We start from the raw sequence: 13,820 nt of genomic DNA, 5'->3' as shown, positions 1-13,820 counted from the left end.
CCAAAACACGCCCGTGTCTCGTGCCCACCCACGGAACCGTGGGCTATAGCACACCGATTTGGCTAGAAAATGGTCCGTTTGCTCCATTTCGCCCGTTTGACCATCCAAACGCCTAGTAATAGAGGATACGTCTGAACCCCCTTCGACAGAAAACTATATTATTTATACATAATTAAATTATTTTTTATGTATATATTGTAGATGTTGAACCTCTCTTTGGTGAGTTTTTCTTCGGATTTTCGACCCCCTCAGCAAACATCCTGACTCCGCCTTTGCTCTAATATTATATATTATAGATGTCAAACCGCTTTCGATTAATTTTTCTTCAGATTTTGAATCTACTCAATACATATCCTGGCTCCGCCTCTGCTCTAATATTAGCAAAGATGATAATGACTATATATATATATAAACACTGCATATATAATATACCATCAAATCATATGGTGAGTACCTACATGTAATAAATCTTTTTCAACATATGTGACTAAAATATTAACACACTTGCACTTGCACACTAAATATTGCCAGCATGGAAATGATTAAGACATTATTATAGTAAAGTAATATCGATAACAGCTATATATTTTTAAATTTACACCAAAATACGTGTGCAATTTTTGTCATTCCACTTAATACACAAAATTTATATCAACTTTATAGCAAACCACCCACGAATTGCCCACGCTTTTACTAGCAAAAATAGATACTATATATATTACTAATATATAAGTAGTAAGAATCACATTCACAAATAATTGTTTATCCAAACACACACACACATTTTTATGTATATTGTCAGCGTATATAAGTTACGATTCTACGTATCAATATATTGTCAACACTTATAAGCGTCGAGTCGGAAACAGTTTCAGAATTCAAAGTTTTTGAATTCTGGTGATCCCTTGCTTGCCACTGAACCTACAGGTCATTTACTGGAGTTCAGCAGATATACAGAGTCAGAATCAAAGTTGCAGAATTCTACAGAATTTGTACTGTATATTGTAGATCGGCCTCTGAACCAACACCACCTATCAATGTGTCCATATACGTAAAGAGTCTATCCGTCCCAAATATTGTAGATCTGCCTCTGAACCAACACCAACTATCAATGCGCCCATATACATAAAAGTCGATCCATACGACCATACCATATATTGTACATCTACCTCTAAACCAACACCAACTATCAATGCGCTCATATACATAAAGAGTTCATCCATACCATATATTATACATCTGCCTTTGAAACAACACCAACTATCAATACGCCCATATACACAAAGAGTCAATCCGCACCATATCTTGTACATCTGCCTCTGAACCAACACCAACTATCAATACACACATATACATAAGAGTCTCAGCTTCGATATACCGATAGAATAAACTACGTACGTTGTGCGCTGCCAGTATATATAAGTTAAATTCTACATGTCTGACCTTTCACCTACCCCAAAGTCAAGAACAAACACCAAACATCCTATATATCGTGGAATACGATGTAGAAGTGGTAAATGGGTATCAGAAATTAGACAACCAGGTAAAACAACAAGAATATGGCTAGGTACTTACCCTACACCACAAATGGCTGCTGCTGCCTATGATGTTGCTGTCTTAGCACTTAAAGGTTGTCAAAATGTTGTACTAAATTTTCCTAATCATGTTGATTCATATCCAAAGCTCCCTCCCTCACCATCTCCCACTGATATACAACGCGCCGCGGCCACCGCGGCAGAGGCAATGGCTTATCGAGGCGATGATGATCGGTTGTTGGTAAGCAGTAGTGGCGGAACTACATGTAATGAAGGAGGTTCAGTTGAATTCCCATCGTCTTCAGAAAATTATGCCATGCAAATGGGTAAGTACATTCATATACTCATATTTAATTTGACCGTGCATAAAATTTAAGAAATTTTAAAGATTGTCACTATATAAGTTAAACAATTTTCAAATTTAGAAACATGTCATTTTTTTGAAACGGACTAAGAAGAAAAGATCGAGAGACATAAAATAGAACAGATGGAGTACAACAAAAAATTGAAGAATTAACATAAATAGTTGTTTCACCCAACTGTTTAAACTAAAAATAGTTTCGCGAATATATAATATATTATAATTCATGTATAATATGCATATATTTTATATATACAAATAGTAAAAACTCTGTGCATCTAACCAACTATTTGTGAAAAAATCCTATATAAATTGTATCTCTTCTATTTTTAACCATATTAATTTGGGTCAGGGTTCAAATTTCATTTGTGACATACTCGTATTTTTACAAAACTCATATTAAATTTTCTGACTCAGCCTCTACATACTCGTATATTTAGAAATCTCATATTAAAAATTCTGAATCTGCCGCAATATACTTGTATTTTCAGAAAATTCATATTAAAATTTCTTACTCTGTCACTACATACTTGTATTTTTGAAAATCTTTATTCTGACTCTGCCGCTGCATACTCGTATTTTCAGAAATTTCATATTAAAAATTCTAACTCTACCGCTATTTTCAGGGAGTACACAAATGGTTAGGGATGAGGAGGAATATGTTGATGAAGAAGCATTGTTTGATTTTCCAAGTTTGATTGTTAATATGGCTGAGGCAATGATGCTAAGTCCCCCAAGAATAAATACATTTCCATCAGAAGATTATTCATCAGGAGAATTTGATGGTGAAAGTCTTTGGAGCTATTAACGAGCAGAGACAGATTCAGAATTTAGAATTATAATGAAATTTAGAAATAGAAAAAGAATATAATTTTGTTATAGGCATGAGTAACTAGTAGTAATATATAGAATATTTTTCATTTGTACATATAATTGAAGTTGAAATTTGAAAATTTAAATTTTGGAGTTGTGATTTTCTGAACTTGTTATGTTTGGACATGTATTTTATTTGAAAAAAAAAAAATTAAGTATTATGAGTTGAAGTGAAATTTCTCTGATAAGATGGTTTAGATCAATTTTTAAAATCTTGAAAAAAATTTATCAAAATCTAACCAAATTTTCTGATCAAACAGATATATTTACAGATAAATTTTTAAAATGTAACAAAAATCTATGACTATACGCTAGCTAAGTAATGTGTTCAATTTAATACATTAAATTATTTATTATAACATATTAAAATATATTTATTTAATAATATAAAGTGCAAAGACATGAGTGCTACAGCTTTTTTGTAATGAAAACGTGGTTAAAGAGGCTTTGTCGGTCTGCTTGAAGATAAATGACTAGTATCTCTGACATCCGTTAAATCCGACGCAACGCAAAATGCAGAATATGTATAATTTTATAAAAAATATAGAAAAATTTATATAAGATGGAAAGATGTATCCATTGGCCCAGGAAAATAGCTGGGTGTTTTGATTTTCAGGCAGAACTTTAATACTTTGGGTGTTGATAAATGTGTTCGAACCTTCCGAGCATTCATGGTCCCTAAATCTCGGATCCACACAGAAACGGGAGTGCTATCTCAGGAATGAACCTAATAATGCACGAATTCGAATTTAATCAAGTTTCAATACGAATATCGAACACGTATAATTGAAAAACTAAGAAAAGAAAACAAGAACCTCCTTAAAATTAACTTAGATGAATTAACGAGAAATTAATATCTCTTTGCCACTTATAAAATAATTAAAAAAAAAAAAACCTTTTTCAAATCGCTTATCTATTAAAATGAAGTTCTCTAGATACAATTAAAAATTTCATACTAATTAATTAAATAAGGAATATTGTATTTGTTAATTTAAAATTTTTGATAAAATAATCACACTCTTCAACTAATTAGTTATAAAATAACATAGTATAAGTCACTTTAATTGGATTAAACAATGACACTTATCATGATTAAAGAGAATTAATCCTATAAATATAGCTAATCATGTGTGAATAACTTAATTTGGTTGTCCTAAAATTACTTGATTATATAAATACTTTATACATTATCAACACATAATAAAATATTTATCTTATTAAAAAGTCGTTAATATTTAGAGTAAAGCATCTAGTGCCCCCTTAACTATGATCAAATTTGCTACGACACACTCCAACTTCACAGGGGTCCTATTACTCTCCTGAACTAAATTTTAACATTTTTTTGTCAATCTTTTTAACTGACGTGATACCTTTTGTCAACCTTTTTAGCTGACGTGAGCCTCGTTTTATATAATAAAGATGTCACGTCAGCACAAAAGAGTAACAAAAATACTCTAAAATTGAGTTTCGGGGGTAATAGGACCACGAACCATGTTGATATAGGCTTTTATAGTGTTGGAAACGAACCTGTCGATTGAACACTAATCGATCCGACCGACCCAACCATCCTGATCAGTTAGACAAACTTAGGTCATAAGACTTAAATTTAGGTCTTCTATCAGCTTTAACATCATACTGAAGTGTATACATATGATCGAATAAGAACTTATTCTATCCACTAGAGTCATGAAAACAAGCTGCGTTGATCCATGTTTTTATAGGTTGGACACTAACCGACCCAACAACTGGCCTGATCCGTTAGACAAATTTAGGTCACGAGACTTAAATTTAGGACTTCTATTAGCTTTAACATCATACTGAAGTGTATATATATGATCGAATAATTGAGAACCTATTCTATCCACTAGAGTCATGAATACAGGCCGTGTTGATCCATGTTTTTATAGGTTGGACACTAACCGACCCAACTACTGGCCTGATCCATTAGACAAATTTAGGTCACGAGACTTAAATTTAGGACTTCTATTAGCTTTAACATCATACTGAAGTGTATATATATGATCGAATAAGAACTTATTCTATCCATTAGAGTCATGAATACAGGACGTGTTGATCCATATTTTTATACGATTGGACACTAGTCGACCTGACCCAACCGATCTGACCTGTTAAACAAATTTAGATCACGAGACTTAACTTTAGGACTTTTATCAGCTTTAATATCATACTGAAATGTATATATATATATATATATATATATGATCGACTCATCTAAAAACTTCATTAAATTTTTGTTGTTATAACTTTATAAAGAACCACTTGCTTTACAACACGTTGGTTATAATTTTCACATATTCCAATAACTTAAATACTATAATGATAAATTGCTTTCTATTGAAGGAAAAAATTGAACAATAGAAAAGGACATGTAGGTCGGCCATAAATATTTCTAAAGCAAAGTCAAACTTTTATTAAAAATCATTCAACAATTTCACAATTGCGGCTTCTCAATAGATATGATTAGATTTTGAAAAGTGACATACAAGAAAATATTCATGTTCATTTTTATTTATTTATTTATTTATTTATGGCGTTCGAGATTTATATTAAGATTCGATTAAATTTAAATTCACACATTATAGGTATCCTATTTTCATTCTTATTTAGCTGTCTGTTATCTCATTTTTGTTGTGTGCTTTTATATTTTTTGTTTATTTATTAGTTATACTATCATCTGTCCTGAGTTGGGGTTCTATCAACAACAACCTATCTACTTCATCTGCAGTGGCGGAGCCACAGCCAACGAAAGGTGGTCAGATGAACACCCTTCGTCGAAATTTTTTTTCAAGTATATAGGTTAAATATAGATATTTATGGTCATATACATGTTGTTGCATGCCCTTGACAAACTAGAGAAGAATTGTCCAGTGGTCAAGAGTGTGCATTTCTGCATCAATAACCCGGGTTCGAACCTTGGCAGATGCTGGGTATGTTATTGTTGTCTATAAAGAGCGACTCCATTGTTACGTGTTTATATTAGGATTCAATTAAATTTAAATTTATATATTGCATAATTTATTTTTTCACTTTTTGTAATGATTTATTTTATGGACAATTTATATTATTTTCAGTCCAAATAAGATAATGTCTAATGTCATCGGAAACGAATTGGTAGGGGGCTGAGATCTTGAGACTGGATCAAGAAAATCCTACTGCTCCGTCAGTCATTCCTCATGCTGAACAATCTATGGAGAATCAGGATCTAGCCTTGCGATTAAGTCCCCCGAGCCCAACAAAAGAGGCTCTCGAAAGAGAGCTTTCTTCGTCTGAAAATAGGGAAGTTATATAAGGGATGTCTTGGAAGGAACAATAAGGAAACTCGATTTGAACAGTGAAATTCATTGTAGTTTTTGTTTTTGATATTTGTATTATTGTTTATTGTGTTTCATTTATCACGTCATTGCTTTGTTGTTGTTCTTATTCTTTTCTTATCTTCACTTTTTCGTAATTCTTTGTACTTGAATCTGTTGCGCACTTGAGCCCTGCAAGGTCATTTGACAACAGACTCTCTACTTCTACGAGGTAGTGATATGATCTACGTATATTTTTTTTTCCCCAGATTTCACTCATAGAATTTCATCTAGGTATGTTGATATTATTCTTTATCTTTCGTACCAAACGACTCATAAAAATTAGACATCCTCGTAACACGTGCATGAATAAAACACACGGTTGCTACTAATAATGTCCATCAAGTCATTAAATTGATTTAATAACCTATGCAAGTTATTATTTATTAATGTACAATATTTATGATATGACAACTTTATCTAATGTACATGGACACATTATGAACACATTAAAGTGTTACCTAATCTAAATTCTTAAAGTTTGATGTTAACGTTTTGCTGTAAACGTTTTGCTGTAGTTATTTTCGCTTTGAGTCGAGGATCTAATACTATCTTATAAAATAGGGATAAAATCTACTTATATTCTATTTTCTTCGAATCACATTTATGAAATTATACTGAATACATTATTATTGTTATTAAATCGGAGGTTCACATTTTTTGATGCAAGTCGAATTCTATGAGCATTTTGAAGTTTATGACAAGATATAGAAATACCACGAAAAAAAATCATATATATAGAGAGAGAGATTATTGTTGCAACGCCACCAAAAATAAAGAATTTTTGAGAGAATATTTGTTAGAAATGTTCTCGATGAGCCAATTTTTCAATGAATTTCATAAAAGAATTTGATTTATTAGTATATATAATTTAATTTCAACCACCAAAAAATGTGATGCAACGAATGAAACTATTCCTCCCTTAATCAGAGGTCTCGGGTTCGAGCCCTAGGTATGAAAAAACTCTTGGTAGGAAGCGCTACCCCCAAATGAGCCCTACCTGATGTGAATCTAGATTAATCAGATGCGGGTACCGAATACCACATGCAAAACCCAAAAAAGGAAAAAAAAAAAAAAACCTAATTCCAAAATAATAAAAATTCAAACATCACAATCTCTCAATACCAAACATGTTATATCAGTCATACATTTTTCTTTACTGGTCCCTGCAATAGTAGGTTTTCCCTCTCCTTTTTTTCATGACAATTGACAAGGACTTTTTAATTAGGTTAAAAGTTTTTTAATTTTTTTTTTTATATACAATCAGATAATTTACAGTTTTTTATATGGTAATTATGATTAATTTCTTATGATATTTAATTATTACGTGGTAATTATGTTTATTATGTTTCGATTGTGATTTTATTTTGTTGTAGTTATTGTTCCTTTTCTCTGTATGCCGCTTTAGATTACTTCCTATATTATTTATGATAGCCTTTATTTCTTTTGATTTCTCATTTTAAAATCTATTTTGATATACGTTATTTGAGTCGAGGTTTCTTCAGAAATAATCTCTCAACCTCCACGTACGTGGTAGGAGTAATATTTGTGTACTCATGCATTAGTATCAGACCATTAGTATAGGGACAATTAAAGGGTGAAAAATACCTAATAATTATTTAAAATAGATTAAATTTACTCTTCATTAAATTTTTTGATTGAAAAAATGTCCTCCTGATTACAATCTGAGCTCAAAAATACCCTCCAACTATCAAAACTGATCAAGAATATCTCTCCTTTCTAACCGTTGTTTCGAAACAAGAAAAAAGGGTCAATTTTACCCTAACACTATTCAAAAAAAAAAACAATTTTATACAAATAAAAAAGATAACGTTACTTGTACATAAAATAAATTCACACTAGCTTTCATTAAATTCTTTGATTAAAAACAAATGTCCGCGTGATTACAATCTGAGCTCAAAAATACCCTCCAACTGTCAAAGCTAATCAAGAATAATACCTTTCCTTCTGACGGTTGTTTCGAAACAAGAAAAACTGGATCAATTTTACCCTTACATTATTGCAAATAAGATAATTTTATGAGAATAAAATAGATACCGCTACTTATGCATATAATAAATTCACACTCTCTTTCATTACATTCTTTGATTAAAAAAAAATGTCCTCGTGATTATAATCTGAGCTCAAAAATACCCTCCAACTTTCAAAACTGATCATGGATAATACCTTTCCTTCGAACCGTTGATTCGAAACAAGAAAAAAAAGGGTCAATTTTACCCTTACACTATTCAAAATAATACAATTTTAAACAAATATAAAAGATACCGCTACTTATGCATATAATAAATTCATTAACTCTAAATTCTAAATTCGTCTCTGCTTATTAATAGTTCCAAAGACTATCAACATTTGAGTCTTTTGGTGAATAATCTTCCATGGATGTTGAGTTTATTCTTGGGGGACTTAGCATCATTGCCTCAGCCATATTCACAAGCAAACTTGGAAAATCAAATAATTCTTCCTCATCAACATATTCCTGCTTATTTCCTGAACATAGTGGCGGAATCAGAAATTTTATAATAATACGAAAAAAATATTCACACATGAAATTTGAATCGCTACGTAAAATAATATATTTAACTATACCTTTGTTACTAGAAAAGTAGAAGATTCCCTTTCTATTAGGGAGATTCAACAGTTTATAAATACTTTTTCGATCAGTTTTATTTTATTTTACTTGAGAGTTGTTTCTTAAACTTTTCATTTTACCTTTAATGACATGTTTTACATGTAGAAATGTCATAGCAGATTTAAGGTCTACGAATTTCAAAAGTCTTTTTTTCTTTATTGTGTTTGACCATAAATTTTGAAATAATTACCTAGATTTTTAAAAGTTGTATTTAATACCTGTTTGGCCATGAAATTTGATTTTTAAATATTTTCAAGTTTCCAAAAACTAGCTCAGACCAGTTTTTGGTACTTCCATGGAAAAATCTTTCACATTTTTCTAAGTAAAATGCATGACCAAACACAACATCGAATTTCAAAAAAAAAAAAAAACTTCAAAATCTAAAATTTTCAAGTTTCAACTTCAAATCTGTAGCCAAGAGGGAGCTTAGACTACGAATATTCATAGTCAAATACCCCAACAACAAATGAAATATGGAAGCATATACTTGTGTTTACCTATGTCCACAGCATAATTTTCCGACGAAGAAGATCCAATCAAAGTACCCCCTTCATTACCCGTACCTCCGCCGCCCTTACTCCCCGACGACCGATCATCCTCATCGCCTTTTTGACCCATCATCGCTTCCTCGGTACCCGCAACACATCGTATATCTTCTGGAAATATTTTTCAAGTAAAATACATGTCCACATACAACGTTTTTCAACTTTAAATCTATGATCAAACGAGAGCTTACACTAAAAACATTCATACTCAATTAACATACCACAAAAAAAAAAAAAAATGAACTAGGCAAGCATATATTTATATGTTTACCTATGTCCACAGCATAATTTTCCGACGAAGAAGATTCAATCAAACCACCCCCTTCATTACCCGTATCTTCGCCGCCCTTACTCCCAGACGACCGATCATCATCCTCATCGCCTTTCTGACCCATCATCGCTGCCGCGGTAGCCGCGGCACGACGTATATCTTCCCTAGATGGTGAGGGAGGGAGCTTTGGATATGAATCAACATGATTAGGAAAATTTAGTACAACATTTTGACAACCTTTAAGTGCTAAGACAGCAACATCATAGGCAGCAGCAGCCATTTGTGGTGTAGGGTAAGTACCTAGCCATATTCTTGTTGTCTTACCAGGTTCTCTAATTTCACAAACCCATTTTCCACTTCTACATCGTATTCCACGATATATAGGATGTTTGGTAATAGTTCTAACACATTTTTTGTTGTCAACTATGATGTTTGGTAGTACTAGTTGGCCACTAGTAGTATGTGAAGGGTCATCCATATATATATGTGTGGGGAAAATATGTCTATAGTATATTTATAATTTACTGTATTGAAGTTAAAATCCTGTATACATGAAGGATGTGCATGTGACAATAAGTGTAGAATTTAACCTATATATATACCGATAACATAACTTTAATACTCGATCTGTCAGTGTACTGAAGTTAAACTCCTCTATACATAAAGGGTGTGTGACGATAAGCTAGCGTAGAATTTAACCTATATATACTGAGAACATAATTTTCATATAATTTTATATGTACGTTGTTAGTGCCCCAAAGTTAAACTCTAACGAATATACATGATGTCGATGTATAGTGTACCTCAACGCGCATGCACACTACTATAATATGATACTAGTAACTAAAATAATCACCAAAATCCTGGCTCTGTTTCTGAGTTGGATAGACTTGCGATAGTGTATATATATGTTTGATGAGTGGATATATCGATATTCGATATGTGCCTATGTATAGTGTGCTTCTTACAACTTCCTCAACGCGCATGCACGCTATAATATGATACGAGTTGGGCAGAATTCAGTAGCTTTGACTCAAAACTCTATATTGTGAGGTAAAAAAAATTACTAGATATGTAAAAATATAGCAAACTAGGAACCTAATAACGTAAATGAACTGTAGATTCGGTAGCAACCAAGAATCGCCGAAATCCTGGATCTGTCTCTGAGTTGGTTAGACTTGTGATAGTGTGTGTATATATGTTTGATGAGTGGATATATCGATACGTAGAATTTTAACTTTTATACACTAACAATACTAAGTGCATTGAAGTTAAAACTCATGTATATATGCATGTTTGTGTATCTCACATACTATAAATTATGGATATATATATGTGCATGTGAAAAAAAAAAAAAAAAAAAAAGCGTGGGCAATTCGTGGGTAAATTGCTACTTTATAAAGGTTGATTTACTATAAGATTTTTGTTGTATTAATTGGCATGATGTGACATAAAATTGCACACGTATTTGCAAAAGAATTTGGATTTAATAGCTGTTATCTACTGTACAATGTAGTTCATTTGCATGATGAGCCAAGTTGAGTCCAACTGAGTGGCGGGGTCAGGATTTTCATCGAGGGGTTCAGAAGTAAACATACGACCTAGCTGAAGGAGGTTCAGCATTTACTATATCTACGTAAAAAATATTTTTAACCATGTAATAACAGTATAAAAATGGAATAACTTTTCGTCAAAAGGGGTTCGACAAACCCTTGGATGAAAGGTGGCTCCACCCCTAGTCCTACCTGAGCCCAATCGAGGGGCAACTCAATAAATTTGGTGGAGTAAAGCCAAATCTTAATAAAAGATTTCAAGTATATCAAATAAAATTAGATTTTGGGTGCATCACACGTGTATATCGTACATCTTAAGTGCGTTTCGCGCGTCATATGTGCATCCTGTATAACCCAAACAAATTGGTGGGCTTGCTATCTCCATAAAGCCCAATTTTATTTTCAAAAGGCCCAATTAGTTATTGGAGTTTTCATTAGGGCCTTACAATTACTAGACATTATATTGTTCTCTCATATATCTCTTGTTAGGGATGTCAAATGAACGGATTAAATTAAATTTACGTATGTTAGAATACGTTGAAAGAGCGGGTCATGAGCCAATCCACTTAATTCTTATTAAGTTTTAACTTCTTTATTATTTTTCTTATAATCTATCTAAGTACATAATTCGACGAATTCTTTATTATGGCAATATATAAATACATTTTTAAGAATATTACGATAAGGTCTTTCAAGGGTTAATTTGGATGACATATCAACCCAATTTTCAGATGACCTGAATTGAGGGATCGAAACGAATTGAGTTAATAAATAAGCTGAGTTCATTGACTAATTTTCCGCCCCCACCTTCCTTCATTCTTGTTTGATATTATCCCGAACTTAGTGGTTAAACTCTACTGAATCCTGCGGAATAATAGCTCGAGCCCATCGTAAAAAGCTTGAGTTGGGTTGACCCATATAGGCTACTTGAAAGCCCAAAGTAGTCCAACACTTGTCCAGCTTCTCCAAAAGCCCAAAGGCCCACATCCTAATTATGAGAAAGATAGGCAACATATCTCCTATTGGTTTATGCATTCGTACACATCTTTTCTTTGTTTCTCGCGCATATATTGAATAACAGATAAAGCTCGAAAAGGTCAAATTTTTTGATAATTCCATCACCTATGACTGAGTTGCGAAAACTTCTGATGCATGTAGGATAAGTCGTCATACCTTATAAATCAGGCGGCGAGTTTTCTTGAACTTCTTTCTCTTGACACATTTCTTGGCATGACTTGAAGCTAATAGTACAACATATAGCTTCCTCATCGGAATTATTTTTGTTTTCTATCGAAGATAATGATGTTTTGAACGAGTGATCTCTTTCTAAATTTATGCCAATTTAAAATCTGACATGCACGAAATTGAGTTACTATTCGTTTATGAACTATAGGAAATTACTTTGAAATAGTCGCGACTGTTATAATAGTCAACTACTATATTCAAACTTGTAGATACAAGACTTACTAATATTAGAAGGGTGTTAGTGTAACTAATTTCTATATTTGTTGTGAGGAAAGTGCTGTATGAATTAGGCATACATTATTTTATGCAAGAAAAAGATAAACTAACTAATACATAAATAACTAAATCTTCTGATAAAATTATACAATCTCTTAGTCCCGTTTTACGTGACACACTTTTCTTTTTAATCTGACTCAAGAAGAATGTCACGTTTCTTTATTTAGTAACTATTTAAAGCCACATTTCCTATTTTACTTTTATTGATCCCACCTAATTTTAAAGATGGTACTTTTTTTAATTTTTTTTTAAAAGAACAATTTAGTAAACTTCACAAATCTTTACGTGTTTCTTAAACTCCACACCTAGTTAAAAGGTGACATACAAAATGAGACGATGAGAGTATGATGCATATATTCGCTGATAACTAATATCTGTTTACTTCCTCCGTTTCATATTAATTGGTCATTTTTCTAAAAATAGTTGTCCCATATTACTTGGTCAACTTACTAAATTAAGAAACATTAATTTATTTATTTTCATATTGCCCTTACAATTATTTTTTATTGAAAGTGTTCAAACTTGTTTGTAATGATTTCTTAATCTCCGTGTTAAATGAAATATGCTCAACTAATATGAGACGAGGAAAATATTAATATCTACGTAATTTTAACCAGCTACGAAATGATGGTTATGTAGCATGTGGTTGAATTAAGTTGTGATTTGGCAAAAGGGGTGTGGTACAGTGGACGAGGCTGCTCGTCCCTTAACTAGAGGTCTCGGATTCGAGTCCTGGGTATAGAAAAATTTTTGGTAGGAAGCGCTACCACCCGAAAGGGGCCCTATCCAGCGCGAATCCGAATTAATCGAATTCTAATGCGAATACTGAACACCGAATGAAAAACTAAAAAAAAATATGATTAAAAAGAAAAAGTAGTAGTTATATATGTTTTTCTTCTAGTTTCCATTTTGGTTATTTTATTTTCCACTTTGGGTCAATGGGGGACACACGGGTGCTACACATTTTGTGTCACTTTAATTAAAGTACTAATATTATTCCAAAAAGAATTTGTTGTATTAATTAAATATTTGTTTGACTTGTGTGTGAATATATCCCCAGTAGACCTAAATAAACTTAAAACTTTTAATACTCTCTCCGTTTTATTTCATGTGATATTTTTTTTAATTTGTCTCAAAAAA

At 32.1% G+C, this 13,820-nt stretch overlaps 2 protein-coding genes across 3 annotated transcripts; one reads left to right on the top strand and one right to left on the bottom strand.

The window, feature by feature from the left end:
* Window positions 1–739: 739 nt before the first annotated feature.
* LOC107851517 (ethylene-responsive transcription factor ERF027) lies at window positions 740–2,952 on the top strand. The gene is made up of 2 exons (XM_016696577.2): window positions 740–1,861; window positions 2,523–2,952. Exons 1-2 carry the CDS (start codon window positions 1,435–1,437, stop codon window positions 2,702–2,704), a joined length of 609 nt encoding a protein of 202 aa, XP_016552063.2. The 5' UTR covers window positions 740–1,434; the 3' UTR covers window positions 2,705–2,952.
* A 5,317-nt stretch (window positions 2,953–8,269) lies between these two features.
* On the bottom strand, window positions 8,270–10,888 carry LOC107857418 (ethylene-responsive transcription factor ERF027-like). 2 transcript variants are annotated; one of them, XM_047402440.1, is made up of 3 exons: window positions 9,607–10,888; window positions 9,288–9,446; window positions 8,270–8,648 (listed from the first exon to the last, which is right to left on the bottom strand). In XM_047402440.1, the coding sequence occupies exons 1-3, from the start codon at window positions 10,082–10,084 to the stop codon at window positions 8,485–8,487; spliced, it is 801 nt and encodes a 266-aa protein (XP_047258396.1). In that variant the 5' UTR covers window positions 10,085–10,888; the 3' UTR covers window positions 8,270–8,484. The 2 variants fall into 2 exon arrangements, with proteins under 2 accessions (XP_047258396.1, XP_047258399.1); XM_047402443.1 differs by having other exon boundaries at window positions 9,288–9,443.
* Window positions 10,889–13,820: the final 2,932 nt, after the last annotated feature.

Source organism: Capsicum annuum, chromosome 1 (assembly GCF_002878395.1).
Source record: "Capsicum annuum cultivar UCD-10X-F1 chromosome 1, UCD10Xv1.1, whole genome shotgun sequence".
NCBI lineage: Eukaryota > Viridiplantae > Streptophyta > Magnoliopsida > Solanales > Solanaceae > Capsicum > Capsicum annuum.
Note: the sequence above shows the minus strand (reverse complement) of the source record. Positions and strands in the feature narration are given on the sequence as shown.

What these genes read in the sequence shown, in the direction of transcription:
- LOC107857418 (XM_047402440.1), bottom strand. Translation starts at nt 10,084, where the DNA reads ATGGATGACCCTTCACATACTACTAGTGGCCAACTAGTACTACCAAAC. An exon ending in AAATTATGCTGTGGACATAG is followed by an intron (nt 9,447 to 9,606) that starts GTAAACATATAA and finishes AAATATTTCCAG; the next exon opens with AAGATATACGATGTGTTGCG. An exon ending in AAATTATGCTGTGGACATAG is followed by an intron (nt 8,649 to 9,287) that starts GTAAACACAAGT and finishes CACTATGTTCAG; the next exon opens with GAAATAAGCAGGAATATGTT.
- LOC107851517 (XM_016696577.2), top strand. Translation starts at nt 1,435, where the DNA reads ATGTCTGACCTTTCACCTACCCCAAAGTCAAGAACAAACACCAAACAT. An exon ending in AAATTATGCCATGCAAATGG is followed by an intron (nt 1,862 to 2,522) that starts GTAAGTACATTC and finishes CGCTATTTTCAG; the next exon opens with GGAGTACACAAATGGTTAGG.